The 27,262-nt window shown below is 64.0% G+C and overlaps 1 protein-coding gene across 1 annotated transcript; it reads left to right on the plus strand.

Annotated features, from left to right (window-relative positions):
- The first annotated feature begins 390 nt into the window (after positions 1 to 390).
- On the plus strand, positions 391 to 27,184 carry COL11A2 (collagen type XI alpha 2 chain). Its single transcript, XM_088529625.1, has 67 exons — positions 391 to 475; positions 5,951 to 6,100; positions 7,649 to 7,859; positions 9,576 to 9,738; positions 9,822 to 9,953; positions 10,222 to 10,311; positions 10,618 to 10,809; positions 11,270 to 11,545; positions 13,024 to 13,083; positions 13,167 to 13,208; positions 13,298 to 13,360; positions 14,150 to 14,224; positions 14,330 to 14,416; positions 14,704 to 14,760; positions 14,931 to 14,984; positions 15,100 to 15,153; positions 15,230 to 15,283; positions 15,400 to 15,453; positions 16,613 to 16,666; positions 16,761 to 16,805; positions 16,937 to 16,990; positions 17,067 to 17,111; positions 17,292 to 17,345; positions 17,448 to 17,492; positions 17,576 to 17,629; positions 17,888 to 17,932; positions 18,019 to 18,072; positions 18,198 to 18,242; positions 18,337 to 18,390; positions 18,476 to 18,583; positions 18,667 to 18,720; positions 18,798 to 18,851; positions 18,973 to 19,017; positions 19,153 to 19,206; positions 19,316 to 19,360; positions 19,620 to 19,673; positions 19,753 to 19,806; positions 20,109 to 20,162; positions 20,250 to 20,357; positions 20,474 to 20,563; positions 20,658 to 20,711; positions 20,791 to 20,898; positions 21,032 to 21,139; positions 21,221 to 21,274; positions 21,357 to 21,410; positions 21,640 to 21,747; positions 22,084 to 22,137; positions 22,215 to 22,268; positions 22,358 to 22,411; positions 22,618 to 22,671; positions 22,788 to 22,895; positions 23,047 to 23,100; positions 23,230 to 23,283; positions 23,603 to 23,656; positions 23,734 to 23,787; positions 23,959 to 24,066; positions 24,160 to 24,213; positions 24,311 to 24,364; positions 24,474 to 24,581; positions 24,783 to 24,836; positions 24,961 to 24,996; positions 25,080 to 25,133; positions 25,318 to 25,600; positions 25,674 to 25,786; positions 25,893 to 25,961; positions 26,376 to 26,609; positions 26,983 to 27,184. Exons 1-67 carry the CDS (start codon positions 391 to 393, stop codon positions 27,127 to 27,129), a joined length of 5,508 nt encoding a protein of 1,835 aa, XP_088385751.1. The 3' UTR covers positions 27,130 to 27,184.
- Positions 27,185 to 27,262: the final 78 nt, after the last annotated feature.

The following is a 27,262-nucleotide window of genomic DNA, read 5'->3' on the forward strand; positions in this document are numbered from 1 at the left end:
ATATGGGATAGGGACAGGGCTGGGGACAGGGATATAGGATGGGGACAGGGACATGGGATGAGGACGGGGACATGGGACAGGGATAGGGACAGGGATGGGGACAGGGATGGGGACAGGGATGGAGATTTGGGATGGGGACAGGGACATGGGATGGGGACAGGGCTGGGGACAGGGCAGGGACGTGGCCGTGCCCGGTGGGGGGGGGGTCCCGGGGGCGGGGGGGGGCCGGACCGGGGGCCGGACCGGGGGCCGGACCGGGGCGGGCCGGGGCGGGGGGGCGGCCGCGCTGGGGCCCGGGCGGGCGGCCGGGAGCGACGCACTCGGGATCCGGGAGCAGCCGGAGCCGCTGCCGGAACCGGAGCCGGTCCCGGAGCCGCCCCCGGTGTCGCCATGAGCCGGTACCGCCTCGGCCCGGGGCTGCCCCTCGTCCTGCTCGGCCTCGTCCTGACCCGGCCCGCGGCCGCCGCTGCCCCAGGTGGGACCCGAACCGGCACCGGTACCGGCGGGAGCGGGAGGGGGGCGGACTGGGAGCCTTGAGGAGGCTCCGGACTGGGATATCCCGGAGCTGCGAACTGGGAATCGCTGGGATGTCCTGGGAATCGCTGGGATGTCCCGGAGCCCCGAGCTGGGAATCACTGGGAATTCCGGGAATTTGTAACTGGGAGGCACTGGGACATCCCGCTGGTTGCAATTGGAGGATGTCCTGGAGCTCCTAAGTGGGAAGCGCTGGGATATCCTGGAGCTCCCGACTGGGAAGCACTGGGATGTCTTGGAAGTTGCAATTGGGAGGCACTGGTGTGTCCCAATGGCTGCAACTGGGATATCCCGGAGCTCCGAACTGGGAAGCACTGGGATGTGCTGGGGGTTGCAACTGGGATATCCTGGAGCTCCCAAATGGGAAGTACCGGGATGTCTTGGTGGATGCAACCGGGATGCACTGGGATATCCCGGAGCTCCGAACTGGGATACTCAGCCAGGCTGGAGCTGGAACTGCTGCTGGGCTGGAACTGGGAATTCGGGAGAGCCTGGGATTTACGGGGATGATCCCAGGACTTACTGGGACGCTGGAATTTGGAGGTGCTGGAGGCTGTAACTGGGAGATACCGCAGGACAGACTGGGAAATACTGGGATCTAGCAGATTTAACTGGGAAATACGGGGATCTAGCAAGAGATTTAAGTGGGAAATACCGGGATCTAGCAGGAGATTTAAGTGGGAAATACCGGGATCTAGCAGGAGCTTTAAGTGGGAAATCCCGGGATCTAGCAGGAGATTTAACTGGGAAATATTGGGATCTAGCAGGAGATTTAACTGGGAAATACAGGGATCTATCAGGAGATTTAAGTGGGAAATTCCGGGATCTAGCAGGAGATTTAAGTGGGAAATATTGGGATCTAGCCGGAGATTTAACTGGGAGCACTGGGAGCTGCTCCCGGACTGCGAGGGGCTCCGGTCGGGAACGGGACACGCAGCACCGGGATCCGCCGGGCTGCGGTAACCGGGAGCACCGGGAGCGGCCACCGCGGTCCCACCCGGGCTATTTTTAGCCCCCTCCCCGGGCGGCTCCGGGATATTGCGGGGGAAGGGGGGTTATTTATAGGATTGGGAAGCGGGGGAGCCCGTCCCGTCCGTCTGTCCCGTCCCGTCCGTCTGTCCCGTCCCGTCCGTTTGTCCCGTCCCATCCGTCTGTCCCGTCCCGTCCGTCTGTCCCGTCCCGTCCGTCTGTCCCGTTTCGTCCCGTTTCATCCCGTTCCGTCCCGCGGGCTCCGCGCCGGCTCCGCAAATGGCTTTGCCAGCCGGTGCCGCGGCCCCGGCCAGACTCGCGGCTCATTTTCCACTCGCTCCCGGCCTGGCAGCGGCCGCTGGAAATTCCTTGGGTCGGGATCAGTCGGAGGCGGCTGCCGGCTGCTCCCCAACCCCCCTTTCCCGACACCTTGGCGCTTCCTTCCCCCCGTATCCCGGTTTTTCCCCCCAAATCGGCACCCTTTGGTGCGGTCCCCCCGCCCCATTCCATGGGATGGGGTCCTGGAAGGGACCCAGGTGTCCCGGGAGCACCCGGGGGTCCCGGGAGCATCCAGGGGGTGCCAGGGAGTAGCCAGGAGCACCCAGGGATCCCAGGGGCATCCAGGGAAAACCCTAGGGATACCGGGAGCACCCAGGGGTCCTGGGAACACCCCCAAAACCTGGGAAGCATCCAGGAATCCTGGGAGTAGCCAGGGGTGCCAGGAGCACCGAGGGGTCCAGGGAGCACCTGGGAATCCGGGAAGCACCCGGGGATAGCGGGAAGCATCCAGAGGTATTGGGAGCACCCGGGAATCAAGGGAGCATCCCGGGGGTACCAGGGAGCACCCAGGAATCACGGGAGCATCCAGGGAGCACCCGGGAATCTGGGAAGCCCCCCAGAATCCAGGGAGCACCTGGGAATTCGGGGAGAATCCAAGAGTCTCGGGGAGCACCCAGGAACCTGGGAAGCATCCAGGGATACCAGGGAGCACCCGGGAATCCAGGAAGAATCCAAGGGTATCGGGGAGCACCCAGGAACCTGGGAAGCATCCAGGGATACCAGGGAGCGCCCGGGAATCCGGGAAGGAGCCAGGAATCCAGGGAGCAACCGGGAATCCAGGGAGCAGCCGGGAATCCAGGGAGCACCCAGGGGGTCCCAGCAGCACCCAGAGGGTCCCAGGGAACGCCTGGAAATCCCGGGAGCACCCGGGAATCCGGGAAGCCCCCAAGGAAGAGGCTCCATTTCCCCCAGGATCCCCATTCGGGACAACCCGGGCTCCTTCCCACGGGAACCGGGACAGGTGCCCGGAGCAGGGAGACAGAGCGGGGACACAAAGTGACACCCAGGACCCCCCGCGACACTCCAGGTGCCACCTGTGACAGCGGGTGCCACCACGGCCATGGGGGACATTATTTTTTCCCCCGTTTTCCACCCGAAACCGCCGCCCGTTTTCCCACCTTTCCCGGCGGCGCCGGCCGAGCGGAGCCGGGAGCCAAGGGGGGAGGAGGAGGCGGGGGGGGGGGGGGCGGAATTCCCACCCCCGGGAATTGCGCTATGCGGCCGTAATGGCTTTTCCTGAGGCCGGGAGAAGAAAGGGGGCTCTGTGTCCGCCTCGCTGGGGGGGGGGGACGAGGAAGAGGAGGGGACGCTCTGACCCCCCCCCCCCCCCAAGTGTCCCCTCCTCCCCATGGTGTCCCCTCCTTCCCCACGATGTCCCCTCCCCCCAAAGTGTCCCCCCCCATTGTGTCCCCCTCCCTTTATAGTGTCCCCCCCTATTTGTCCCCCCCCCCATAGTGACCCCCGAAGTGTCCCCTCCCCATGATGTCCCCTCCTCCCTTCATAGCGTCCCCCCCATAGTGGTTCCCCTCCATGGTGTCCCCCTCCCTTCATAGTGTCCCCCCCATTTGTCCCCCCCATAGTGCCCCCCAAGTGTCCCCCTCCATGGTGTCCCCCTCCCTTTATAGCGTCCTCCCCCCCATTTGTCCCCCCCCCCATAGTGCCCCCCCCGAAGTGTCCCCTCCCCATGATGTCCCCTCCTCCCTTCATAGTGTCACCCCCCATAGTGGTCCCCCCTCCATGGTGTCCCCCTCCCCTCCATAGTGTCCCCCCCCATGGTGTCCCCCTCCCTTTATAGTGTCCCCCCCTATTTGTTCCCCCCCCATAGTGCCCCCCCGAAGTGTCCCCTCCCCATGATGTCCCCTCCTCCCCATGGTGTCCCCCTCCCTTCATAGTGTCCCCCCCATAGTGTCCCCCACCCCCATGGTGTCCCTCCCATAATGTCCCCTCCCTCCATAGTGTCCCCCCCCATACTGTCCCCACCCCCCTTGTCCTCCATGGTGTCCCCCGCGGTGTCCCCCCCATAGTGTCCCCCATAGTGCCCCCCCCCATGGTGTCCCCCCCATGGTGTGTCCCCCCATAGTGTCCCCCCATAGTGTCCCCCCCTCCATAGTGTCCCCCCCATAGTGTCTCCCCCCCATGGTGTCCCCCCCATAGTGTCCCCCATAGTGTCCCCCCATAGTGTCCCCCTCCCCATAGTGTCTCCCCCCCATAGTGTCCCCCATAGTGTCTCCCCCATAATGTCCCCCCATAGTGTCCCCATCTCCATAGTGTCACCCCACCCAACGTGTCCCCCCTCCAGCGTCCCCTCCCCTCCATGTTGTCCCCTCCCCTTGGAGGGGGACACGGAGGGGAGGGGACACGGAGCTGCCACGGAGCTGATGAGAAACCCAGGCCGGACGGACACGGATCCAACGGGACGGCGGGAGCCGGGATGGGGAAAGGGGCCCGGGGTGGGGACGGCGAGATTGGGAATACGGGGAGGGGACGGGGACGGTGGCACCGGGCAGGATGGAGCTGGTGGCCGTCCCTCTGTCCCGGGGGGAGCTGGGAAAATCCGCTGCTTCCCGCAGGTTTTTGGGGGCTGTTGGAGGGAATTTGGGGCTGCTTGTGCCAGACCTGATGGGGATGGGGACATTGATGGGGACAGGGATGGGAACAGGAACAGGGATGGGGACCAATAATGGGGATGGAGAGGGGATGGGGACAGGGATGAGGACAGGGATGGGGACAGGGATGGGGACGTGTTGGGGATGGGGAGAGGGACAGGGATGGGAACAGGAACAGGGATGGGGACCGATAATGGGGATGGAGACGGGATGGGGACAGGGATGAGGACAGAGATGGGGATGGGGATAGGGATGCACTGGGAATGGGGAGAGGGACAGGGATGGGAACAGGGATGGGGACCGATAATGGGGACGGAGACGGGATGGGGACAGGGGATGGGGACAGGGATGGAGATGGGATAGGAAGGATGGAGACAGGGACAATTTGGGGACCAGGATGAGGGTGGGATGGAGACAGGGATGGGGTCACCTCCCGTGCACAAATCCGCCCTCGACGCCCCATCGGCGGGATGGGAATTCCGAGGGAATCCGGGACCCATGGCAGGACGGGGAGGAGGCCGTTTCCCCGGCCCTGCCCCCATTCTTCCTATCCCATCTCCATCCCTGTCCCCATCCCCATCTCTGTCCTCATCCCTGTCCCCATCCCCTGTCTCCATCCCGTCTCCGTCCCCATTTTTGGTCCCCATCCCCATCCCTGTCCCCATCCCCTGTCTCCATCCCATCTCCGTCCCCATTATTGGTCCCCATCCCCATCTCTGTCCTCATCCCTGTCCCCATCCCCTGTCCCCATCCCCATCTCTGTCCCCATTATTGGTCCCCATCCCCATCCCTGTCCCCATCCCTGTCCCCATTCCCTGTCTCCATCCCATCTCCGTCCCCATCCCCATCTCTGTCCTCATCCCTGTCCCCATCCCCTGTCTCCATCCCATCTCTGTCCCCATTATTGGTCCCCATCCCCATCCCTGTCCTCATCCCTGTCTCCATCCCGTCTCCGTCCCCATTATTGGTCCCCATCCCCATCTCTGTCCCCATCCCCTGTCCCCATCCTGTCTCCGTCCCCATTATTGGTCCCCATCCCCATCCCTGTCCCCATCCCCTGTCCCCATCCCATCTCTGTCCCCATTATTGGTCCCCATCCCCATCCCTGTCCTCATCCCTGTCCCCATCCCCTGTCCCCATCCCCATCTCTGTCCCCATTATTGGTCCCCATCCCCATCCCTGTCCCCATTCCCTGTCTCCATCCCATCTCCGTCCCCATCCCCATCTCTGTCCTCATCCCTGTCCCCATCCCCTGTCTCCATCCCGTCTCCGTCCCCATTATTGGTCCCCATCCCCATCCCTGTCCTCATCCCTGTCCCCATCCCGTCTCTGTCCCCATTATTGGTCCCCCATCCCCATCTCTGTCCTCATCCCCTGTCCCCATCCCATCTCCATCCCCATTATTGGTCCCCATCCGCATCTCTGTCCCCATCCCCTGTCTCCATCCCCATTATGGGTCCCCATCCCTGTTCCTCGTCCCCACCGTGTCCCTGTCCCCGCAGGTGACGCCGTGGACGTCCTGGACGCGCTGCGGCTGCCGGCGCTGCCGGACGGCGTGACCCGCTCCGACGGGATCTGCTCCGCGCGCGGCGCCGCCTTCCGCGTGGGGCGGCCGGCGCAGCTCAGTGCGCCCACCCGGCAGCTCTTCCCGGGTAGGTATCCGCGGGGCGGGATGCGGGAAGAGCCGGGATGGGGGTCCCGGGGCCATAAAACCCCCTTCCAATAGGGATTATCCGGAATTGGGGGGTCCCTAGGGTTATAAAAACCCTCTCTAAGAGGGATTATCCAGATTGGGGGTCCCTAGGGATATAAAACCCTCCTCCGAGGGGGATTATCCATATTGGGGATCCCTAGGGATATAAAAACCCTCTCTAAGGGGGATTATCCAGATTGGGGGTCCCTAAGGATATAAAACCCTCCTTCCAGGGGAGATTATCTGGAATTGGGGATCCCTAGGGATATAAAACCCTCCTCCGAGGGGGCTTATCCAGAATGGGGGTCCCTAGGGATATAAAACCCTCCTCTGAGGGGGATTATCCAGATTGGGGGTCCCTAGGGATATAAAACCCCCCTTTCCAATAGGGATTATCTGGAATTGGGGGATCCCTAGGGATATAAAACCCTCCTCCAAGGGGGCTTATCCAGAATGGGGGCGTGCCTGGGCTATAAAACCCCCCTTCCAATAGGGATTATCTGGCATTGGGGGTCCCTAGGGATATAAAACCTCCTTCTAAGGGGGATTATCTGGAATTGGGAGTCCCTGGGCTATAAAACCTCCCTCCAAGGGGGGTTATCTGGAACTGGGGGTCCCTAGGGATATTGAATCCTCCTCTGAGGGGGATTATCCAGATTGGGGGTCCCTAAGGATATAAAACCCTCCTCCGAGGGGGATTATCCTGATTGGGGTGTTGCTGGAATATAAAAACCCCCTTCCAAAGGGGATTATCTGGAATTGGGGGTCCCCAAGGATATAAAACCCTCCTCTGAGGGGGATTATCTGGAATTGGGGGTCCCTAGGGATATAAAAACCCTCTCTAAGGGGGATTATCCAGATTGGGGGTTCCTAGGGATATAAAACCCTCCTCCAAGGGGGATTATCTGGAATTGGGGGGTCCCTAGGGATATAAAACCTCCCTCCAAGGGGGATTATCCAGAATGGGGCAGCCCTGGGCTATAAAAACCCCCTTCTAGGGGGGATTATCTGGAATTGGGGGTCCCTAAGGATATAAAACCCCCCTTCCAGGGGGGATTATCTGAAATTGGGGTTTCCTAGGGATATTAAACCTCCCTCCAAGGGGGATTATCTGGAACTGGGGGTCCCTGGGATATAAAACCCCTCTGCCAAGGGGGATTATCTGGAATTGGGGATCCCTGGGATGTAAAGTGTCCCTCCAAGGGGGGTTATCTGGAATGGAAGGGTCCCTGGGGTATAAAACACCCCTTCTAGGGGAATTACCCCAAACAGGGGGTCTCCAAGGATATAAAACCCCTCTGAGGGGGGGGTATCCACAACGGGGGCATCTCCAGGGATGTAAAACACCGCTTGGAGGGGGATCATCCAAAATGGGGGTCCCTGGGGATATAAACCACCCCTCTGAAGGGGGCTATCCAAGATGGGGATCCCTGGGGATATAAAACTCCCTTCAAGGGGATTTATCCGAAAGAGGAGGGGATCCCCGCTGATCTGCTCATGCCACCAGGTAAATTCCCTGAGGATTTCTCCATCATGGCGCTGGTGAAGGCCAAGGCCGGGCTCCAAGCGTTCCTGCTCTCCATCTACGACCGCCACGGCACCCAACAGCTCGGCGTTGAGCTGGGCCGCTCGCCCGTCTTCCTCTACGCCGACCAGCATGGCCGCCCGGCGCCCGAGGACTATCCGCTCTTCCGTAGCGTCAACCTCGCCGATGGCAAGTGGGTACCGCCGCGGCGCGGGGTGGGATGGAGCTGAGGTGCCACCGGGATGATGGGTTGGGTGTTGTCAGGATGATGGGTTGACCGCAAGGTGGTACCGGGATGATGGGTTGGGTGTTGCCAGAGTGGTGCCGGGATGATGGGTTGGCCCTATGGTGGCACCGGGATGATGGGTTGGGTGTTGCCAGGATGATGGGTTGACCCCAAGGTGGTACTGGGATGATGGGTTGGGTGTTGCCAGAGTGGAACCAGGATGATGGGTTGGTCCCATGGTGCCACCAGGATGATGGGTTGGGTGTTGTCAGGATGATGGGTTGGCCCCATGGTGGTACCAGGATGATGGGTTGGGTGTTGCCAGAGTGGCACCGGGATGATGGGTTGTCCCCATGGTGGCACTGGGATGGTGGGTTGGGTGTTGTCAAGATGACGGGTTGACCCCAAGGTGGTACTGGGACGATGGGTTGGGTGTTGCCAGGGTGGCACCGGGATGATGGGTTGGCCCCATGGTGGTACCGGGATGATGGGTTGGGTGTTGTCAGGATGATGGGTTGACCCCAAGGTGGTACCGGGATGATGGGTTGGGTGTTGCCAGAGTGGCACCGGGATGATGGGTTGTCCCCATGTTGGTACCAGGACGATGGGTTGGGTGTTGCCAGGATGATGGGTTGACCCCAAGGTGGTACTGGGACGATGGGTTGGGTGCTGTCAGAGTGGAGCCGGGATGATGGGTTGTCCCCATAGTGGTACCGGGACAATGGGTTGGGTGTTGCCAGGATGATGGGTTGACCCCAAGGTGGTACCGGGATGATGGGTTGGGTGTTGCCAGAGTGGAGCCAGAGTGATGGGTTGGCCCTATGGTGGCAGCGGGATGATGGGTTGGGTGTTGCCAGAGTGGAGCCGGAATGATGGGTTGGCCCCATGTTGGTACCGGGATGATGGGTTGGGTGTCGTCAAAGCGGTGCCAAGATCGTTGTATTGGGATGTTGGGTTGGATGTTCCCAAAGTGGTGCCAGGGTGATAGGTTGGACGTCCCCAAAGAGGCACTGGGGTCATTGAGCCAAGATGTGGGGTTGGATGTCACCAAAGTGACACTGGAATGATAGGTTGGACATCCCCAAAGTGGCACTGGGGTCATTGCATTAGGATGATGGGTTTGACATCTCCAAATTGGCATTGGGATGATGAGGTGGACATGCCCAAATTGGCACCAGGGTCATTGCGTTGGGATGATGGGTTAGACGTCCCCGAAGTGGTGCCAGGGTGATGGGTTGGACGTCTCCAAAGTGGCACTGGGGTCATTGCATTAGGATGATGGGTTTGATACCTCCAAATTGGCTTTGGGATGATGTGTTGGACGTCCCCAAAGAGGCGCTGGGGTCATTGAGCCAAGATGTGGGGTTGGATGTCCCCAAAGTGGCACTGGAATGATAGGTTGGACGTCCCCATTGCATTAGAACAATGAGTTTGACATCTCCAAATTGGTGCTGGGATGATTTGGGCATCTCCAGGTTGGCACTGGGGTCATTGCATTGAGAAGGTGGCTTGGATGTCCCCAAAGTGACACCAAGATGATGGGTCGGATGTCCCCAAAGTGGCACCGGGGTCTTTGCACCAGACCGATGAGTTGGATGTACCCTAAGTGGCACTGGGGTCATTGCACTGGGGTGATGGAGGGTTGGCTGTCCCCAAAGCGTCACCGCGGTCACCACCCCACAGGTGGCACCGGGTGGCCCTGAGCGTCAACAAGCAGTCGGTGACGCTGCTCGTAGACTGCAAGAAGGTGGCGACGCGGCCGCTGCGTCGCTCAACGCGGCCCGTCGTCGACACGCGCGGCGTCACCCTCCTCGGCACCCGCATGCTGGACAACCAGGTTTTCCAGGTCCGCTGGGATGGGAGGGACACCGGCGGCGCCGGCGGTGGCGGGGGACGATCCCGGTGTCACGCGCTCTGTCCCCTCCGCAGGGTGACATCCAGCAGCTGCTCATCACCGCCGACCCGCAGGACGCCCACGAGTATTGCGAGCTCTACGGACCCCATTGTGGCCCCGTCGACGGGCGCCCGCAGGCGCAGGAGCCGCCGCGGTCTCAGGTGGGGGCGCACGGGCTGGGGGGGGGGTCCCAAAATTATCCCGTTATCCCCAAATCCCCAAAATACCGGGATTATTTGGGGTCGCTCAACACCCTCCTCATGGATTCGCGCGTCCCTCAGTGCCTCCATCCGCATGGATCCGTGTGTCCCTCAATGCCCTCATGGATTCGCCACCCAGGATGGGTGGTGGGGACAGGGTGACAGTGGGGGGACACCCGGACCCCCCCGGCCGGCCGCGTCGCGGTGACGTTGTCCTTCTTCCCGGCGCCGGCAGTACTCCGAGGAGGACGCGGAGTACTACGAGTACCCCTATTACTACACCAATAGCGAGGACGGGCCGGTGCCGGGGGGCCATGCGGAGCAGGTAACGCCCCCCCCGGCAGCTCCGTCCGTGTGTCCGTGTGTCCGTCCTGGCTGTGTCGCCGCGATGTCACCGTTTGTCACCCACCCCGTTGGCAGCAGGAGCGTAGGGAGCAACGGGCTATGGCGGGGTTGAGGGGGGACAATTGGGGCCACCCAATGAAGGGGGACAATTGGGGCCACCCCATGCTGGGGGGTTCTCACAGCGGGTGCCCTCTGTGTTTTGTGTCCCCCCCCGTCCTGCGTGTTTGTCACCTTCGTCACCGGCCTCTTCCTCCCGCGCCCGTCACCCCCCATCCCCTTCCACAAGGCCCCCCGAGAGCGGCCCATGATGAACACGGCGCCCGGGCGGCATCCCGGGAATTCCCCCGGCAACGGGAAGCATCCCGGCACCGGGAATCCCCCCGGCAACGGCGAGACGGGGCCGGGCGCCAGGAACGCCGCGCGGGGTGACGGTGGCGGCCGGGGCCGTGTCAGGAAACGAGGCAACAGCTACCAGCAGGTAGAGCAAGACGGAGGGATCCCGCTCGGCACGAGCCGGGATCCGGGATGGGAGCCGCCTCCCTCCCGCCCACTCTCCTTCCCACCCCATCCGTCCCCCCGGACGGGGCCATTCGCCCACATCCCGGCGGCGCAAATAAAGCGGCAGGAGGGGGAAGCGACGGAAAGCTGGGACCGGGGACCGTTGTTTTCCGGATCGCGACCTCCTGCCTTTATTTCCCCGCCTGGAATGGCCCCATTCCATGAGCAAGAGGGCCCTCCCCTCCCCCAGATCCCAATCCCGCCGCTTTGGGCTCTGCACCGGATCCGGGATGAATCCGGGATGGGAATGCAGAGCCCTCCCGCTGTTGTCCCCGCTCTGTGTGTGTCTCCGTCACCGCTTCGCTTGTCCGTCCGTGTGTCCGTCCCGGTCCGTCCCGCGGTGCCGTGACCGCTGTTTCCCACCCCATATCCCACGCCAGGACGTGGGGGCCCCCCCTACGGAGGAGCCCTGGGCAACCGGCGAGTATCCGGATTACAGCCCGGCCCCGGATCCGGCCTCCTGGCACGAGACGGGGCCGGAGGCCACCGGTTCCCCGGGGCCGCAGGAGCAGCAGGAGGAGGAGGAGGAAGGGGCGGCCAACGCGGTCCCCATGGGCGGCCCCGAGTACGAGTACGTCTATAAGGACTATCCCGAGGGCCCGGAGCCGTCGGAGCTGGGCCCCGCGCTCTCCGCAGAGACGCGGGCGAGCGGAGGCGTAAGTGTCGGGATGGGGGGTCCTCGGCGCCGGCGTCTCGTCCGTCCATCCTCGTGTGTCCGTCACGTCTCCCGGTGTGTCCTGGTGCGCCCGTCACCACCCGTTGTGTGTCCATCACCATCCGTTGTGTGTCCGGCACCATCCGTCGTGTGTCCATCACCACCCATTGTGTGCCCATCACCACCGGTTGCGTGTCCGTCACCATCCATTGCGTGTCCGTCACCATCCGTTGAGTGTCCATGACCATCCATTGTGTGTCCATCACCATCCATCATGTGTCCATCACCATCTGTCGTGTGTTCATCACCATCCGTTGTGTGTCCATCACCACCCGTTGTGTGTCCATCACCACCCGTTGTGTGTCCATCACCATCCATCGTGTGTCCATCACCACCCGTTGTGTGTCCATCACCATCCGTTGTGTGTCCATGATCATCCATTGTGTGTCCATCACCATCTCCGTCGCATCCCACGTTGTTCCCGGCATGTCCCCCCGCTGCCTGTTGTGTCGCGTCCCCGGAGCATGTTGCGGCACCGCGTGATGTCACTCCTGCCACGCGTGACATCATCGTCTCCCCCATAAATGCCCCCGTCATCTCCTTAACCCCAGCATGGCGGCACTGGCCTCGTCATTGTCACATCGGCATCTCCACGGAGCTGGGATCGGAGCTGACGGCAGCCCCCCGCTTCCCAAATCTCATCTCCCTTTCCCAAATCTCTTCCCCTTTTCCGAATCCCTTCTCTCTTTCCCAAATTGCTTCCCTTGTTCCTGAATCTCCTCCCCCTTTCCCAAATCCCCTCCTCCTTTCCTGAATCTCTTCCCTTTTTCTGAACTTCTTCACCTTTCCCGAATCCCTTCCCCCTTTTCCAAATCTCTTCCCCCTTTACTGAATCTCTTCCCCATTTCTGGAATCCCTTCCCCATTTCATGAATCTCTTCCCCCCTTCCCAAATCCCTTCCCCCTTTCCCAAATCTCTTCCTCCTTTCCTGAATCCCTTCTCCCTCTCCCGAATCCCTTCCCCCTTTCCCAAATCCCTTCCCCCTTTACTAAATCTCTTCCTCCTTTCCCCAGTTTCTTCCCCATTTCCAGAATCCCTTCCCCACTTCCCAAATCTCTTCCTCCTTTCCCAAGTCCCTTCTCCCTCTCCCGAATCCTTTCCCCTTTCCCCAAATCCCTTCTCCCCTTCCCAAATCTCTTCCTCCTTCCCAAATCTCTTCCTCCTTTCCTGAATCCCTTCTCCCTCTCCCAAATCCCTTCCCCCTTTCCCCAAATCCCTTCTCCCCTTCCCAAATCTCTTCCCCCTCTCCTTCCGGGATGGGGGGAAGGATTTATCCCTATCCCCAGAGGTCCCCATCAGGCTGCGCTGATGCTCATGTGGAGGGGGGCTGTCCCCAGTCCATGTCCCCTATGTCCCCGTGTCCCCGCGTGCCCCATACTGACTGGTCCCTCTTTGCGGTTATATATCTGCTACCCCCAGGCTGTGCACGGCGTCAGGGGCTACAAGGGCGAGAAGGGCGAACCGGCCGTCATCGAACCGGTACGTGTGTCCCCAAGGCCTCCCGTCACCCCTCCTGTCATCCGGCTCGGTGACATCCTTAACGTTGTCCTCTCCTTCCACAGGGCATGTTGGTGGAGGGTCCCCCCGGCCCCGAAGGACCCGCGGTGAGTGACCGTCGCACGCGGTGGCACCGCCGCAGCCGCCGAGCGGTGACGTCGGTGCCACCCTCACTCCGTGTCCCCCTTCGCTCCAGGGAATGTCGGGACCGCCGGGGACACAGGGACCACCAGGAGCCCCGGGAGAGCCCGGTGAGCGGGTGAGTGCTGTTCCCACCGCTCCATCCCGATGGGAATCGCGGCTGACCCTCTTCCCAATGGGATTCGCAGCTGACCATCTTCCCAATGGGAATCGCGGCTGCCCCTCTTCCCAACGGGAATCGCGGCTGACCCTCTTCCCAACGGGATCCGCGGCTGACCCTCTTCCCAATGGGATTCGCTTCTGACCATCTTCCCAATGGGAATCGCGGCTGACCCTCTTCCCAACGGGAATCGCGGCTGACCCTCTTCCCAACGGGATTCGCTTCTGACCCTCTTCCCAATGGGAATGGCGGCTGACCCTCTTCCCAACGGGAATGGCGGCTGACCCTCTTCCCAATGGGAATCACAGCTGATCCTCTTCCCAACGGGAATCGCTTCTGACCCTCTTCCCAATGGGAATCGCGACTGACCCTCTTCCCAACGGGATTCGTGGTTGACCCTCTTCCCAATGGGATTTGCGGCTGACCCTCTTCCCAATGGGATTCACAGCTGACCCTCTTCCCAACGGGATTCACAGCTGATCCTCTTCCCAATGGGATTCGCAGCTGATCCTCTTCCCAATGGGATCCGCGGCTGATCCTCTTCCCAATGGGATTCGCGGCTGACCCTCTTCCCAATGGGATCCGTGGCTGATCCTCTTCCCAACGGGATCCGCTGTTGACCCTCTTCCCAACGGGACCCGCGGTTGACCCTCTTCCCAATGGGATTCGTGGTTGACCCTCTTCCCAATGGGAATTGCGGCTGACCCTCTTCCCAATGGGAATCGCGGCTGACCCTCTTCCCAACAGGGTCCCCCCGGTCGCGCCGGCCTTCCCGGCTCCGACGGGACGCCCGGACCGCCCGGCACCTCCATGATGCTGCCGGTGAGTGTGTCCGATGGGGACGGCATCTCCCCACGGGGACACCCCGCGGGGTGACGGTGTCCCCGGCGTGTCCCCGTCCCCAACGCCACCATCCGTGTGTCACAGTTCCGCTTCGGGAGCAGCGGCGGGGACAAGGGCCCCGTGGTGGCGGCGCAGGAGGCCCAAGCTCAAGCCATCCTACAGCAAGCCCGGGTGAGTCCCTGTACCCACGGCCACTCGTGTCCCTCGGTCCCCATTGTCCCCAAACCAAGTCCCCTTCCTTCAACCCCATGTGGTTCCGGTCTCCATAACCTGCTGAAAAAGCCCCTTTTGTCACCCCTATGTGGTTGTAGCCGGGCACCAGCCATGGACCAGCTACAGCCGTTACCAACAGCTGGCATGGGTGGGTGACACCCCCGACACGGTGTTGCCTTGCCCACCATGTCGGGGTGTTGTTTGTCAGCTGAGAAATAACCCCTTGTTTTCGCTTCTCCCCATAGCTGGCCCTCCGCGGCCCGCCGGGACCCATGGGCTACACCGGCCGGCCTGGCCCCATGGTGGGTATCGGATCCCGGTGACATTTGGGGACAAGGAGAGGGGACACCCATTGGGAACGCAGGGAGTTGGGTTGGGGGGTGGTGCCCCCCATGCTGATGTGGGGCTGGGGGTTGTAGATGGGGCCTCGGCCCCACGTAACTGTCCCCCCTTCCCCGCGCTCGGTCCGCAGGGGCAGCCTGGAAGCACCGGCATGAAGGGAGAATCCGGCGACTTTGGACCCCAGGTATCCGAGTCCGGTCCCTCCCGGCCCCCATATCCAACCCCCCGAATCCCAGGGGGCTCCTCCACCCCCATCTCCTTATAGGAGCCTTTCCAGCCCTTGTCTTCCCTCTCCGCAGGGTCCCCGAGGTCCCCAGGGCCTGACTGGACCCCCCGGAAAGCCCGGCCGGAGGGTGAGTTGGATGGGACGGGATGGGAATCGTGGGACATGACCTGGAGCCCCCTCTCACCCCACTCGGTGTCCCGCAGGGTCGACCGGGGGCTGACGGCGCCCGCGGGATGCCCGGAGATCCTGGCATTAAGGTAATGGGATCGGGAGGGGACGCGCGGCGCCGGGATATCCCCGGAGCGGGATACGAGCCGGGGAGGACCCGATTTGGCACCTGGGTGACCCGACCCGCTCCTCCTGCCGCTTCCAGGGTGACCGGGGCTTCGACGGGCTGCCGGGGCTCCCGGGTGACAAAGGACACCGGGTGAGTGGCCGCGGATGGCGGTGGGGATGGGACGGGGGGAGCGGGGACACCCCCATGGATCCCTACACGTGTCCCTATATGGAGGGTGTGGGGACAACCCCATGGATCCCCTACGCATGTCCCTATCTGGAGGACATGGGGACAACCCCTTGGCCCCCACCAAGCGTGTCCCTATATGGAGGACATGGGGACACCCCGAAGGACCCCTAGACATGTCGTTATGTCCCTATACAGAGGGCACAGGGATACCCCCATGGACCCCTATGTGCATCCCTATATGGAGAACATGGGGACACCCCGATGGACCCCTATGTGTCCCTACACAGAGGACATGGGGAGCCCCCATGGACCCCTATGCTCATCCCTATATGGAGGGCATAGGGACACTCCCATGGATCCCTCTTTGTGTCCCTATGCCCCTATACAGAGGACATGGGGACCCTGGATGGACCCCTATGCGCGTCCCTATATGGAGGGTGCAGGGACATCCTGATGGACCCCCATGCGCATCCCCATGCCCCTATGCAGAGCACATGGGGACCCTGGATGGATCCCTATACGGAGGGCACAGGGATGCCCCGATGGACCCCATGCACATCCCTATACGGAGGGTGCAGGGACACTTGGATGGACCCCATGCGCATCCCTATATGGAGGGTGCAGGGCCAACCCCGATGGACCCCTATACGGAGGGCGCAGGGACACCCCGATGGACCCCAATGTGCACCCCTATACAGAGGGTGCAGGGACACCCCGATGGATCCCATGCACATCCCTATATGGAGGGCGTAGGGACACCCCAATGGACCCCTATGCGCACCCCTATACAGAGCGCACAGGGACACCCCCAAGGACCCATATGCGCATCCCCGTGCCCCCGTAGGCGAGCGCGGCGGCCCCGTCCCCGCCGCGCTGCCTCGAGCAGCCGCGGGCGCCCCCGTATCACCGCCCTGAGCAAACACGGGCGCCGGCGCCGCGGTCGCGCCCGCCCGCCCGGCGCACAGAGCCCCCATTCATGCACCGCCGCCACACACACACACTGAGCGCATTCACGCGCGCCCGGCGCCGCTGTCGCTCAACGCCCCGTCTCACCTGGCGCCCCGCGCGCGGGTGCCGTTTCCACCCCTCTCGCGGGTGACGCGGGGTTGTCTCCTTGCAGGGGGACACTGGCTCCCAGGGCATGCCGGGACCCCCCGGCGAGGACGGCGAGAGGGTGAGTGGCTCCGGGCAGGTGGGTGGCGGGGAGGGACAGGATGGGGACCCAATTCGGGGCTCACCGCCCTGGGGTGCTGCTTGTGCCCCCGCAGGGAGACGACGGCGACGTGGGACCCCGAGGACTGCCCGGAGAAGCGGTATGGGGCAGCCCATAGCGGGTGGAAAAGGACGGTGACGTCCTCATTGTGGTGCCAACGCCGCGGTGGGTGGGAGCAAGGACCCCCCAGGTGTCCCCTACCCCCCTTAACACCCCATCTTGTCCTCACAGGGCCCCCGAGGTTTGCTGGGCCCCAAAGGCCCCCCGGGAATCCCCGGCCCTCCGGTAAGTGGCCGCTGTCCCCGCTGCGTCCCCAAGCGCGCCGCCGGCCCCAGCTTCAGCGCGTGTCTCTCTTCCGCAGGGCGTACGCGGCATGGACGGTCCCATCGGGCCCAAGGGCAACCTGGTGAGTCGGGACGGCCTGTCCGCCCGTGCTGGGTGCTGTGAGCTTCCCTGCAGCAGTGTCCTCGAGCGGCGTCGCTCCGTGGTGTCCCCCTTGCCATGGCGGCGATGCCCTATTGGTGACACTGGTGGCCCCCCAACGCGGTTCCCCCCAGCGCTGATTTGTCACCTCTCATTGTCACAGGGGCCACAAGGAGAGCCGGGACCCCCCGGGCAGCAGGGGACACCGGGGACGCAGGTGAGCAGCCCCATGGGGTGGCCGTGTCCCCCCGGCGCGGTGCAGCGCTCTGGGCGCCGCGGCGGTACCCGCGTCACCCCTCATCCTGTCTCCTTGTTGCAGGGTCTGCCAGGCCCACAGGGCGCTACGGGACCTCCTGGTGAGAAGGTGAGAATAGGACCACGTGCCGGGGAGGGGGACGGTGACGCGGCCATCACCGCTGCCTCTAACCCCGGCTTCTCTCCCCATAGGGCCCCCAAGGGAAACCCGGCCTGCCCGGCATGCCCGGCTCCGATGGGCCGCCCGTGAGTACTCGGTCCCCCACTGTGCGCCCCGGTGATGTCCCCTGGCAGTGGCCCGTGCTGGGATGTGGCCTTGGCCACCAGGAAGCGCCACCTCCTTCCCGGTGACCGTCCGCCATGTGACAACCCCATCTGACCAAGCGGTTGATGCCGATGTCCCCAGCGGCACCATGAGGCCCTGCTCAGCGAGGGGACGGGGGTGGCTTGGGAACACGGGTTCTGTCCCAAGGCCGCTCATCCCCGGCCCCTCTTGTCTCATAGGGTCACCCCGGGAAGGAGGGACCCCCCGGCACCAAAGGCAACCAGGTAAAGGACCAACCATAATGGGCCAAAGGGGTGCAGGGTTGGAGGTGCCCCTGGCGCCTCCTCTAAAACCTCCCCCTTCTCCGCAGGGCCCATCGGGTCCCCAGGGCCCCATCGGCTACCCGGGCCCACGCGGTGTCAAGGTGAGTGCGGGACCGGGGACAACGGCGGGTGCTGGGTATCCAACAACGCATCCGTTGGGTGCGACGAGGAGAAATTGGGGTGGACGCGGGGGGACACCCCATAACTCTCTCCCTGCCTTCCCCAGGGTGTGGACGGCATTCGGGGGCTCAAAGGCCACAAGGGGGAGAAGGTAGGTGTGTTTTTGCGCCCCACGGAGCGGTGGCTCTCGCCGTCCTAGCGCGGCACCCCGAGCGCCCGTACCAGCGTCTCCCTCCCTCCCGTAGGGTGAAGAAGGCTTCCCCGGCTTCAAGGGGGACATGGGCGTGAAAGGAGACCGGGTAAGCGCACGTGGGTGCACGGGAGGTCTGACCTCCGCTGAGGCCACCGTCCCGGTAAGGCTGCCCTGACCGGTCGTTCCCGCAGGGTGAAATCGGCGTTCCGGGCTCCCGCGGAGAGGACGGGCCCGAAGGTCCCAAAGGGCGGACGGGCCCCACTGGAGACCCCGGTCCCATCGGGCTGGTCGGGGAGAAGGTGAGGACGGTGGTTACAGGGGGACAGACACACGCCAGGAGGAGTGGGAGAAGCTCCTAACTCCACATCTCTGTCTTTCCTAGGGAAAACTGGGAGTCCCGGGCCTGCCCGGATACCCCGGACGCCAGGGCCCCAAGGTGAGTGTGGCGATCGGAGGGGCTGCCCTGTCTGCCCAGCTCCACACGCCGCTCATCCCCTTCCTCCCCATCCGCAGGGCTCACAGGGTTTCCCGGGATTCCCGGGCAGCAACGGCGAGAAGGGCGCTCGGGTGAGTGACCGCGGCCTGCCCGGCTCTGCGTCCCCGCCGCGGGGACCGTCACCGTCCCCAGGGAGCTCAGGGTAGGGGGTTGTCACCCCACTGCGCCTGTCTGAGCTGTTGTCTCTTGTAGGGTCTGTCGGGCAAATCGGGGCCCAGAGGCGAGCGTGGTCCCACGGTGAGTGCGGGGTGAGGAGGATGGGAGGCTCCGTCCCTTCCCGCAGCCCTAACTCCTCACCAGGGCCCTTCTCGGTGAGGAGGAGACAGGGGGTCTCATGGGCCGTCCATGACCCACCTCCGTCTCCATCCTCAGGGTCCCAGGGGCCAGCGCGGGCCACGAGGAGCCACCGGAAAGTCGGGGGCCAAGGTCAGTGATGGGGAGAGCACGCGGCGCGTTGGAGCGCTCTCACGCACAGCGCCCATGAGCCCTCATCGCACTCCTAAACTCCCCCCTCGCTCTTTCCTTGCTGCCACAGGGCACGTCTGGCAGCGACGGCCCCCACGGCCCCCCGGGCGAGAGGGTAAGTGGGGGCACCCGGCACGCGAGCGCGTTCCCGAGCGCCAGCAGCGCGCTTGGCACCGGCACCGAGCGCCCACGTTGCTACCGCGATGCCCAACGCGAGCTGCTTCGTGCCCGTTGACACCTGAAATCCCAGCGGTTTTGGGCCGGGTGCCCTGCTCTGCTAACGGGTGCCGAGCAAATCAGTGCTCCTCGAAAGGGTGCGAGTGCCCCCCGTGACGCCCGTCCTGCCATAACCGCCCTGCTCTGCTCCATTCTAGGGGCTGCCAGGACCACAAGGGCCCAATGGTTTCCCAGGCCCCAAAGGGCCTCCTGTAAGTAGCGGAGTCCCCTATCTGTCCCCTCGCACCGGGTGTCCCCGGCACTGCTCAACTTCTGCTCCTCTCCCTCCAGGGTCCCCCCGGCAAGGACGGGCTCCCCGGGCACCCCGGGCAGCGAGGAGAAGTCGTAAGTGTCCCCACATGACCCGGTTATCTCTGTTGATGCCTGTGCGGCCCCTTTCCCTCGAGTCACTCTCCTGTCCCCTCTATCCTGTGTCTCATTCACTCCCCAAACACCTGAGCTTCATCCTTCCTCCTGCCCCAGTTCATCTTTGGATACTTGTTGCTCTCCCTCCTACACACTGGATCCTCCTTGGTTACTCTGCATCCTCCTTGGTTACTCTGGACCCTCCTCTGTTACTCTAGACCCTCCTCGTCTTACTCTGAAATTCCATCTCGTGCTGAGCCCCCTTCTCTCCTCTCTTGCAGGGTTTCCAAGGCAAGACCGGCCCCCCGGGTCCACCGGGGGTGGTGGGACCTCAGGTGAGTCATGGGCTCCGCCATGCGTGGGCCAGGTGCCCGTTTTCCCAGGCGGTCACGCTGATTCTCTCTGCTCTCCCCGTACACCAGGGACCTGCCGGCGAATCCGGCCCCATGGGGGAGAGAGGCCACCCGGGACCCCCCGGCCCCCCAGGAGAACAGGGGCTGCCAGGACCATCTGGAAAAGAGGGCACCAAGGTGAGGAGGTTGGAGGGTGGCTGGGGTGGATTGAGGCAGCATAGTCACGACCCCAAGGAATGAATTTGGGTGTCGGGGTGTGGGGCTGCCTCTCATCTCACTCTCTCCCTCCTTAGGGAGATCCCGGTCCCACCGGCTCCCCTGGGAAGGACGGTCCCGCCGGCTTGCGGGGATTCCCCGGTGAGCGGGGCCTGCCGGGCACCCCGGTGAGTAAAATCCACCCTCTGTGTGACCAGACCTCCCCAGTGCCCCCCGGTACAACAAGGCACTGACCCCCCTCTTCTTCTCACCCTCCCACAGGGTGGCCCAGGGCTGAAGGGCAACGAAGGACCAGCCGGACCCCCAGGACCTGCAGTGAGTGTCACCCCCTCCGCGCTCCCTATCGTGATGCCCAGATTCCCCTTGGTTAATCCTCCTTCTCACATCCCCCCAGGGCTCCCCCGGAGAGAGAGGTGGCCCCGGACAAGGTGGCCCTGTGGGTCCCCCCGGGCGACCGGGCCCGCAAGGGCCACCGGGCCCTGCCGGAGAGAAAGGAGTTCCTGTGAGTAGCTGGAAGGGGACGTGGTCGGTGGGTGCCAGCGCAGTTGGGTCCTCACCCTGCTTTGGACCCCGAGACGCAACAGGATGCAGATGGTCCCCTGCATCCCTGACCAACCCCTTCCCTCTCCCTGCAGGGCGAGAAAGGCCCCATGGGCCCTGCCGGCCGCGACGGCGTTCAGGGCCCCGTGGGTCTCCCCGGCCCCGCCGGCCCTCCCGGCGGCCCTGGGGAGGACGGTGACAAGGTGAGGCCCCGCCGCGGCCGTCCCCGTGCTGCCGCCCCCCCATCCTGGCCATGCTTAACCCCTCGTTTCTCCTCCATGCAGGGCGAGGTGGGCGAGCCGGGCCAGAAGGGCAGCAAGGGCAACAAGGGCGAGCACGTGAGTATGGCCGGTGGCCGCATTGGTCCCCCTGTTGTCCCAGGGTCATCCCAGCCTTGCTCACCCCTTCTCTTCCTCGCAGGGTCCTCCCGGTCCTCCCGGGCCCATCGGGCCAGTGGGGCAGCCCGGAGCAGCCGTAAGTACCCGGCGGGCAGGGACGCCGCCTGCTGTCCCCCCCTGCATGGGGTCACTTGGCGTGGCGAGGTGGCAGGGTTGGGGACACAGCGCGGGATGGGGTGCCCGTCGCCCCTGGGTGCGGGGCAGGGGGAGCAAGGGTGGCGCCAGATGAGGTCGGCCTTGGTGGGGAGAACGGCCGTTTCCTCCGGTCTCGTGGTGTCGTCCTGACCCTCCTTCCTCCTTCGCAGGGCGCCGACGGGGAGCCGGGCGCGCGCGGTCCCCAGGGGCACTTCGGAGCCAAGGGCGACGAGGGGACGCGGGGCTTCAACGGGCCCCCCGGCCCCATCGGGCTCCAGGTGAGAACCTCCCGACGACCCTCCCTGCCCCAACTCCCTCCCACCCCGGCGCTGGCGAGCGGGGTCCTGAGTGCCACCCACCCTGTCCCCAATTCTGTGTGTGGGTTACGTGACCAGTGGGGAGCACCTCTCATGTACCCCCATGCTCAACTGCATCTCCCACCCGTTGGATCCAGACATGATCGGACACACCGGGACCATCCAGCTCCCCCTTGGTCTAAGCCCTCGTCGCTGTCCGTCCCCTCCTCCCTGGTGGCCCGTATCTGTCCCCTGTGCCCCGATGCCAGCGGCTCCTCCCGTGTTTAGTGCTCACACGCAATCTCTCTCTCACTCCAGGGTTTACCAGGCCCAGCTGGCGAGAAGGGTGAGACGGGTGACGTGGGTCCCATGGTAAGTGATGCTGCCCCCCGCCACCGCATTCCTGTGCCCCTCTAGGTGCGCCCTCACTGAGCACCTTCTCTCCACAGGGCCCTCCCGGACCTCCCGGCCCGCGCGGTCCAGCTGGAGCCTCCGGAGCAGACGTAAGCCGCCCGTCGTTCCCTCCGTTGCCCTGCTGCCCTTTGCCATGGGGGGCACTGCGGTGATAAGCTCTGCTCTCTCCACTCTGCAGGGACCCCAAGGACCTCCTGGAGGTATTGGCAACCTGGGGCCTCCCGGCGAGAAGGTAGGTCCGTGGATGCCGGACGCCTGGGTCCGCTCCCCGGCCGCGCCAGGGAGACGGGAGCTGCACCAGTGGGGAGCGGAGGTGGTGGGAGGCCTTGGGGCAGTGACGTAGCAGGTTTCCATAACGAGGGACTGTTCTGGAGGGCTTGGGCCCACAAACGGACAGGGTGGTGTAGGGGGGTTGACTTCTCTCTCTTCCCATTTCAGGGGGAGCCCGGTGAATCGGGGTCTCCAGGTATCCAGGGGGAGCCAGGAGTCAAGGTGAGTGACAGCAGAGACACCCCCCGTCCCAGTCTGTCCCCGGCCCCACACGGAGACACCCCGACTGCGCCCTGACCCCTTTCCTTGTGCCCTGACCCCTTTCCTTGTGCTTGCAGGGCCCCCGAGGAGAGCGAGGGGAGAAGGGAGAAGCTGGAGCCGCCGGAGTGGCCGGACCGCCTGGAGGGAAGGGGCCGCCTGGTGACGATGGGCCCAAGGGCAACCCCGTGAGTGCTGCAGCCCTTGGGCTGACACAGGGAACCTGGGGAAGGGGCTGGGTTTGTCCATGGGAGGTGGGAAGAGAAGGAGAAAGGTGGGAGGATGGTTGGAGCCTGGCACCGGGGTCCCTTCATGTTAACATCTCTCTCTCTCTTTCAGGGTCCCGTTGGTTTTCCAGGCGATCCAGGACCCCCGGGCGAAATGGGTCCCAGGGTGAGTCCCACGTCCCACCCCTCTGGGCTGCTCCTTTAGCCTGGGGGACTGGAGGGGGTTTCCTGCAGCCTGGGGTTGGGATTCGGGGGCTCTGCGGGGCCTCCTACTGACTCCAACTCTTCCCAACAGGGTCAAGACGGTGCCAAGGGTGAGCGTGGGGAGGACGGTGAGCCCGGCGAGCCGGTGAGTGCCCCGCTGGGTGCGCGGATCCCTTTCCAATGCTTTGGATGAGGAAGGTCCCCAGGGACGTGGAAATCAGCTCCCCCTGTCCAAGAGCCAGACCAGATCTATCCCACTGCTTCAGGAGCACCGGGAAGTGGAGAGTCCAACCCGGTTCTGGCCTCCTCCTGGAGTCGCCGGATCTGCTCCCCTGCAGCCTGGCGTAGCTCAGGGATCTCCCCATCCCTCTACGTTCTCACTGGATCCAACTCTCCGCGTTCCTCTCTGCCCTGGCTTTGGGATCAGGCCGGTTCCCCTGACTCCTTTCTCGCTCCTTCCCTAGGGCTCTCCTGGTCCGACGGGTGAGAACGGCCCTCCTGGGCCCCTGGGGAAGAGGGTAAGTGCTTGGTGAGCCCTCTTGTGCCCACCCAGCCACGTCCCTTGGCCTCACTGCCCCGTTTCTCCTCTCCGCAGGGCCCTGCTGGAACCCCTGGGCCTGAGGGGCGCCAGGGTGAGAAGGGCGCCAAGGTGAGTGACTTTGTCCCAGGGAGGTGGCCTCCTGGCTGAACCCAGCAGGGGACACGACCTTAGCGGGGTGACAAGCCCTGGGGAGGTTGGCACTGCTCCTAGCCAGGGCCCATTTGTCACTGTTCTTCACGTCTCCTGGACTGGCCTCACGCGGTTCCTCTGCGTCCACAGGGAGAACCGGGCATAGTGGGTGCTCCCGGCAAGACTGGCCCCGTGGGGCCCCAGGGACCCGCTGGGAAGCAGGGTCCCGATGGCCTCAGAGGTCTGCCCGGCTCTGTGGTAAGTGGCTACGTCCTGGTGACAATGGGGTGCGGGTGGTGGTGGCATCTCCTCCGGTTGAGGGGGACTCACGCTCTCCGCTCGCCCGCACAGGGAGAACAAGGCAAACCGGGCACCACGGGCCAGGCTGGGCCACCAGGACCAGTGGTGAGTGCGGCCCCCTCTCCCCGCTGCGGCCCCTCAAGGCAGGACGCCCTGCTCTGTCCTCCTCACCTCTAATGATCCTGCCTCTGCCTCCCCGCAGGGTCCCCCCGGTCTCCCCGGCCTCAAAGGCGACACCGGGGCCAAAGGAGAGAAGGTGAGTGAGGAGTGGGGACACGGCAGAGGGGAGCGGGTTGGCTCCTGTACCCCCACCGAGCGCTGTCAACCTCTGGCACCCATCATGTGCCCGTTCGTCTTCTCCGCAGGGTCACCCTGGTCTCATCGGTTTGATCGGACCCCCAGGAGAGCAGGGGGAGAAGGGAGACCGGGGTCTACCCGGCCCCCAGGGCTCCACGGGGCAGAAAGGAGAAACCGTGAGTGAGGGGCCTGGGGAACGGGAGAGACGGAGGCCGGGAGGGGAAGAGTGTGGGGTGGGTCCGGGCAGGTGGGGGTGTAGAATAGGGGGTGGCAGTGGTGGGGACCAGAGGCAACTGTGGGGATGGGGGTGCTGGGGAGGCAGGAATGGGGCTGCCCATTTCCTAACTCCACTTCCTGCTCCCGCTCGTGTCGTACAGGGAATCCCTGGAGCTACCGGACCCATAGGCCCTTCTGGCCCGCCCGGACTTCCAGTGAGTGACCCCCTCACCCCCAACTTTGAACCCTCTCCCCGCACCTCGTTTCCCACCTGGTGTCCGCTGTGGGCAGCAGTCCCCACCGCTGAGCCTCGCTAACAGAGCCGGTCTTGCTTTGCAGGGCCCCGCCGGTCCCAAGGGTGCCAAGGGAGCCATGGTAAGTACTGAGCCCGTGTCCCCCAGCTCTCCCCCTACTTTTGTCCCCCCTCCAAGACTGACCTTTGTGTCTTTTTCCTATAGGGTCAAGCAGGACCCAAAGGTGAACGTGGCCCTCCGGGACCCCCCGGACACCCGGTGAGTGGCTCTAAGCTGCCTCCCGCTAGAGGTGATGATGGGGAGGCCGTAGGAAGACCATCCAGGCACAGATGCAGGATATCCTGGTTTTGGAAGGCCTTAGAGCAGGGGGGTCCATTGCCTTGGGGGTGGGGGCTCCACTGCCCCCCACACTCAGGTGCTGATGGCGCCGTGCCTCCTGCAGGGCCCCCCGGGGGAGGTGATCCAGCCCCTGCCTATCCAGCTGCCCAAGAAGAGCAAACGCTCCATCGACGGCAGCAAACTGATGGAGGAGGAGGAGGAGGATGGGGAGAGGGCGGCTGCCGACGAGGCGGCTCGCGACTACGCGGACGGCATGGAGGAGATCTTCGGCTCCCTCAACTCCCTCAAGCAGGAGATCGAGGGGCTGCGGCGCCCCATGGGCACCCAGGACAACCCTGCCCGCACCTGCCAGGACCTGCAGCTCAGCCACCCGGGCCTTCCTGACGGTGAGGGGAGCGGGGTGAGGTGCGACGGCGTGTGGTGTGGCCCCATGCGCTGACCCTTCTCCTCCCGGCCCAGGCGAGTACTGGATCGACCCCAACCAGGGCTGCGCCCGAGACTCCTTCAAGGTTTATTGCAACTTCACCGCAGGCGGGGAGACCTGCGTCTTTCCCAGCAAAGAGACACAGGAGGTGAGGGAAGGGCAGTGGTTTCGTGGCGGGGACCTACCCCAGCTTTACGTGGTGCGAGGTGCCCCCCGCACTGCTCCGTTGCTCATCGCTGTCTCTCGTCTTGCAGGTGAAGATGTCCGCGTGGGAGAAGGAGGAGCCCTGGAGATGGTTCAGTCAGTTCAAGGAGGGCAGCAAGGTGAGGGTGCCAGGGACACATGGGAGCTCCTACGGCACTGGCTGACGCGCTCCCTGCGCTTGTTCTCCATCCCAAGGGGTGTTCAAGGAACACATGGCCCATGTGGAGATCCCATGTGGCCTCCCGCACTGGTCCCCTCTGTCTTCTCCAGCCACCCTGAGTCAGGATTTCAGCCTCACTGTTGCCTCCATGTGTCCCCAGCCACTTCCCCCCGTGTTGTCTTGGGGAGCTGGAGGTCTCTCCCTGAGGAGAAGACAAAACATCCCCTGTTTGGCCTTGGACATATCAGCCCGTCTCACCATGTCCCCTTGCTTGACGCAAGTCTTGATCCCAGCAGAAACCCTCTGCTCCCCTTTCCTACCCGTATCTGCATCCCGCTCCGTCCGTTAACTCCTCTCCTCCTGCGGCCCCCAGTTCTCCTACGTGGACTCGGACAGCCAACCCCTCGGTGTGGTGCAGCTGACCTTCCTCAGGCTCCTCAGCGTCTCTGCCCGCCAGAACTTTACGTACCACTGCCACCGCTCGGTGGCCTGGCACAGCAGCGCCGCCGGGGACCACCAGCGCGCCCTCCGCTTCCTGGCTGCCAACGAAGAGGAGCTCAGCTACGACACCAGCCCCTACATCAAAGCTGTGATGGATGGATGTGCGGTGAGCGTTGTGGGGGGAAGCCATCGGGGAAGTCAGTGCAACGATGGGTAACAAGGACAGAAAGTCGATGAAAGAGGGTGGCTGGAGGCGTAAGCGGATAATAGGGACGGAGGAATCACTAGAGGCACTAGGAGGGCAGAATGGAGGGCAGAGAAGCAGGATCCGTCCCCTGCGGATAAGCTGAGCGCTGCACTCTGGAGAGGGATGATAGAGCAAAATATTGGGGTTCAGGGAGGAAGGGTTGGACGGCAGTGTCCCAGGAGGGAGCAGCGGGTTGTGACTGGGTAACAGCAGGACGCAAAGGGGTGGCTCTGTGTGCGGGAGAGCCCCCCAGGGCTGACCTGTCTGTCCGTCTGTCCCCTCCTTACCGCAGGCACGGAAGGGCTCCAGCCAGACGGTGCTAGAGGTGAGCACGCCCCGCATGGAGCAGCTCCCGCTGCTGGACGTGCGCGTCACGGACTTTGGCGAGCCCAACCAGAGATTCGGGTTCGAGGTGGGACCAGTCTGTTTCCTCGGCTAGGACCAAACCGCCCCCCACCCCCTACTCACCCCCCACAACTGTCACCCTCCCTGCCACACCCTGGCCTCCAACGGGGCAAACCGTGCCACACTGCCACCCCGCTCTTGGAGCAGCGAAGCAACAGGACTCGCCT

This window comes from Tinamus guttatus, unplaced genomic scaffold, assembly GCF_059628265.1.
Source record: "Tinamus guttatus ecotype Peru unplaced genomic scaffold, ASM5962826v1 Tinamus_guttatus_pri_ptg000334l, whole genome shotgun sequence".
Classification (NCBI taxonomy): Eukaryota; Metazoa; Chordata; class Aves; order Tinamiformes; family Tinamidae; genus Tinamus; species Tinamus guttatus.

Excerpts from the sequence above, each read along its gene's own strand:
- COL11A2 (XM_088529625.1), top strand. The coding sequence starts at position 391 with ATGAGCCGGTACCGCCTCGGCCCGGGGCTGCCCCTCGTCCTGCTCGGC. Across the intron at positions 9,739-9,821 it reads TGGACAACCAGGTTTTCCAG|GGTGACATCCAGCAGCTGCT; the intron begins GTCCGCTGGGAT and ends TCCCCTCCGCAG. Across the intron at positions 14,985-15,099 it reads CCGGCGACTTTGGACCCCAG|GGTCCCCGAGGTCCCCAGGG; the intron begins GTATCCGAGTCC and ends CCCTCTCCGCAG.